General features: G+C 41.0%; 1 gene segment (V, D, J or C); it reads right to left on the bottom strand.

Moving 5' to 3' along the window:
• Positions 1 to 3654: 3654 nt before the first annotated feature.
• Positions 3655 to 4293, bottom strand: LOC134482289 (T cell receptor alpha variable 19-like). The segment is given in 2 exon segments: positions 3655 to 4058; positions 4245 to 4293. Coding segments are annotated over 2 exon segments (453 nt in total).
• Between the last annotated feature and the right edge of the window lie 419 nt (positions 4294 to 4712).

Below are 4712 nucleotides of genomic sequence, written 5' to 3'. Positions count from 1 at the left end.
AGAACTCCTCCACAGCCTCTGTATCTGTTGTTACCTCCAGGTTTCTGCCTTGATTTTCGTAGGTAATGAAACATAAAACATTCCCTTCCCAAGTTGTTTTGGTTACAGTGTTTAATCACAGCAACACAAAATTAAACTAGACAACCTTCTAGTGTCCTTTTCAATTCTTCCTTCATTAAAGTTTTCTTTGGGAGATCTTCCACCTCTTTGTTTATGCGTTTTTTAAGCCATAGAGAAATAATTTTTCTTGATTTACTTTTTGCCTGGTTTTTTATTACTTGCACATAGAAGGTGTCTGGTATCTGTATACTGGCTTTTGTATCCTCCACCTCCCAATATTCCCTTCCTAACTTAATGTTTTTTTTGGTAGCCCATTAATTCCAACGAAGGCTTTTTATACTCGCGTTTTTTTTTTTTTTTTGAGACGAGTCTCTCCCTGATGCTGAACTCACTGATTCCTCTGTGCTTTCGGGTCAGTTGAGTACCAGTGACCTCCTTCCCAAGTGTTCAGATTGCAAGAACTTGCCACTAGTCCTAGCTTTAGTTTCAAAATTTTGATTTTAATTAACATAACATTGTACCATTTCATTCTCCCTCTTTTCTCTCCAGCCCCTTTTGTATTCCTCTATCCCCTGTCAAATCCCAGCCTCTTTGATTCAACTATTATTGTTACACACATGCATGCCTTCACGCACGCACACATGCCTGCACATACACGTGCACATACACATCATATGTATGTTGTTTATTTATATATAACATGGGAATAAATATATAAATATAACCTGGTGATTCCATTGAGTGTTGTTTGTGTGTATAAGCCTTAAGGACCGACCATTTGTACTAGTTAGCTTTACTTTGAAGTGAGGCTGAGGGCTGAAGTAAGGAACTCACATTTGCACATGAGCCCTTTGCTGACAGAGTACGTACCTCTTGTCTTTCAGGTCTCCTGTGTACTATCTTGTCACTTGATGTCAGGGAACATCAAGCTACTAAACCTGTGTCTTGTTGTCTGGAACAAGATGATAATAAGGACAAGCAGAGCAAAGCATGTGGGTTGTGGGCAGGTTCAGCTAGGGCAAGACAAAGACAATGGTTACAGACAGACAAGGGACAGGCTAGTGGGCAAGGACCAGCAATGCTTTGTATCAAATGTAGTACCTGCCTGATAACAACCTTCATTCTGTTTTCAAAATAGAAATGTATACCAGTCCACTGGATGCAGAATAGGGAGCCAGGTAAGCAAAGGTTCGAGACCCTAGACAGTTGGAGGAGGGAAGCAGTGAGGGCAGGCTAGTTTTACTTTCCTTTGAAAAACTTACCAGTAGAATTACTCATTTGATCTGAAAGTAATTTAATAGTTTTCCCATCTGAATAAAACCAACACTAGATTATAAAGCTGTACTGAATTGTGTTTTCCTTTTTTCTACATATACATTTTTGTCACAGGCAGTTTTTAATCAAGTGGCTGAGTGCAACATAGACCTAACAAAAAATTCCAACCAGAGGACTCGGTAGCAACAAAGTGGAGATATGATGAGCAAGAAAGGGTCCCTGAGATGTGGGGTGGATGGTGAGTAATTTCAGGAAATCCCGAAAATAACAGCAGAATCTCTAGACTGCAGCAGAGTCTGGAGCCTGCTGGCCATTATCAATCACCTTACTTACAGAAGTTGGAAGAACCCTCCTGCAGTCTGTGATAATGGATCTATGGCCCTCACCCTGAAAGATGTGCTCTGTTATGTCTCCTGCTTTGGCCAGTCCACCTTTAACATGCTTGCAGCCTGAATCAGTTAGGACTTGGATTTAAATTGAAATTGTTCACTGTTAGATAACTGCTGCCTGGCCCTACCCCATGACAGTACTCTGAGGATTAGGGGAGTTTACCCCATCACCTCTTTCATTCTCTGAAAGCCAGGGTCCTGTGCCAAGTGACACAGAACCAGGGTCATACCTTTTATAAAAACTTGGCCGGCCACACTCTTTTTCTCTCTGCTCTTAGCAGCTGTGGAGCTTGGCCTTTGTAACCCAGCACTAACTGAGGCTCTGATGTTGAAGAGACCCCACCTAGGAACAAGGCCCTTAAGTCCCCAAAAGATGAACTTTTATTATTACTTTATAAGGGGAATTCAGGATCTCTATGACTACCCAACTCCTCATCTTTCACAAGAGGGGTAACTAGAAAATCCAGATGCCTGGTGAAGTTCAGAATGATCACGTGGGCATCTTCCACATTTCTTCAGCATAACATACTAAAAACATTTCTAATGTTTTGTGAAAAGAACCATAACAAGAATTCAATGGGAAACCACTTTACTTACGTCTTACTGCCTATTCTCACCCATTTTTTTCTACCTCCTTCAACATCCTAACTTCTTCCCTCCTTTTCTTCCTCCCCTTCTCTGTCTTCTCCTTCTCCTCCTGAGTTGCACTTATTTAGACACTGCCTTCTACTATCTGATGTGTGCTGGCCTGGTGTTGTCATCCTGGGCTTGACTCCTTCTCAGTTACACAGTTTATAATGAAAAGACACTGGGCAGGTGACCCATCTGAAGTGTCCCCTCAGCAGAAGCCTCCAAATGAGATCAGTATATTTAGGCAGGTTTCAAAATTATATTTTTGCCCAGAAGAGGGCATTTGTGGAAGTTTTATACTTGTCCTTGTGGCACAAAGGCTTTTGTAGTATGATTATAGAAAGAGGTCTAACTTAGAATCTTTTCTGCCACACTTGGTCCCAATTCTAGCTTTGAGAAAAGTCAGTGTAAGACATCTAATTTAGGGCTGGAGAGATGGCTCAGTGGTTAAGAGCACTGACTGCTCTTCCAGAGGTCCTGAGTTCAATTCCCAGCACCCACATGGTGGCTCACAACCATCTGTCATGGGATCCAATACCCTCTTCTGGTGTGTCTGAAGAGAGGGACATTGTACTTACATACATACAATAAGTAAATAAAATAAATTAAAAAAAAGACATCTAATTTAATAGTTGGTCTGGCATTAAAATACTGCAGAAATGACGGAACAATTCTTCAAGTTAAAAAACTTAACAGTAGAATTACTCATTTGATCTGAAAGTAATTTACTAATTTTCCTGTCTGCATAAAGCTGTACTGAATTGTGTTTTACATTTTTCTACGTATACATTTTTGTCACAGTTTTTAATCAAGTGGCTGAGTCATGTTGATTCGCTTGAATACAAATTGTGGGTAGACAAAGAAATACTTTCCAAATGGTAGTCTGTGCTTACCTCTGAGCTCTGGGACTACAGACATTCACTACTGCATCTGGCTCCAAGTTCCTCCCCACTCACCCTCCCATCTCGGTCTGCTCATGTTCTGTCTCTCATTAGAAAATAATAGGCTTCTAAGAAACAACAACAAAACATAAAAAATGATAAAATAAAGTCTATCACATCAAAATTGAACAAGACAAACCAAGAGAAAGAAAAGAATTCAAGGGAAGGCACCAGAATCAGAAACCCACTTATTTGAACACTCAGGATCCCACAAAAACACTCAAGTGGAAGCCATGATAGATGCAGAGGACTTAGTGCCGACCTGTGCTAGCCCTGAACATGTGTACCTCAGGTAACTGATTTAAAATGGACATCTCACATGAATTGTACTAAGCTTTATTGTCAGACCCCTTCCAGTGCTACCACAGCCCTTGCCTCTTCCTGTCTGTGGAGTACATTCTCTGAACCTTTGTCTCTGGTTGAGGTTTTTGTGGGGCTCTTTTAGATGCCTCTGCCACCGTGCCCTCTCTCATAGCACAGAAATATACTGCTGAGTCCTCAATCTGCGTGGCTCTGATGATGAGTCCAATGGAACTTTCTGACTTCTGGAAGTTCAGAGAATAACGACCCTCTGTTGCATTTTCCTTGTTGTAAGAATCCTGACGAATAAGAAAAACCATTTCCCCACTTGCCGTTTGCTTGTACCAGAATAAGTAGTAAGAACTTTCCCGTGTTTCATACACACAGTCCATTGTCACAGTCTTCGTCTCCATCACAGAAATTGAAGCCTGAGTTTGCATTACCTTCTGGGCCATGCTGGTTGCTAATGGAAAAAACACAGAGATATCAGCCTCTTTAACTATAACAATGAGAGTCCAAAGGATGAAGTAGCTTATGAGCCAGAGTTCCAATGATCTCTCTCTTTTGCGCCTCAGCAGAGAACAATAACCTCCTCTCCCAGTGACCTTCAGGAATAAGGTTCTGACCCTATGCTGGGGAACTTCCTTACCAAGACAAATGGAGCTGAAAGCTGCTCCCAGAAGGCTTAGAACCAGCATCTTGTTAACTCTTGTTTTGAGTGTAATTGTCTATGTTCTCTCTCAACCCAGAGCTTAACCTGTACCATGTGCTTCAGAGGAACAAGCAAAGTTACTGGTCTGAGTGGTGCAGCCACCCCAACAGGAAATGCCGCTGTCAGTTATGGGGCAGGCTTAATTGTGCCCTGTGATAACTTCCTGTATGGATGTGGGAGAATGTTAGACTGCTTTGAAGACCTGTTGATCTTATTATAATCGACTGGAAACTATCGTAAGAAGATGAACTAATTTTCAAATTGCTCAGATAGATAATGCAGGACATGCAACTTATTATGAAATCTAGTAATATGTGAATGACCTAGCTATGCTGCTTTTGGTTTTATAGATTCATCCTTTTTTCACTAGAGAAAAACAAAAGGTTAACAATTTAAAAAGAATGC

This window comes from Rattus norvegicus, chromosome 15 (genome assembly GCF_036323735.1).
Source record: "Rattus norvegicus strain BN/NHsdMcwi chromosome 15, GRCr8, whole genome shotgun sequence".
In the NCBI taxonomy this organism is placed as follows: Eukaryota; Metazoa; Chordata; class Mammalia; order Rodentia; family Muridae; genus Rattus; species Rattus norvegicus.
Note: the sequence above shows the minus strand (reverse complement) of the source record. Positions and strands in the feature narration are given on the sequence as shown.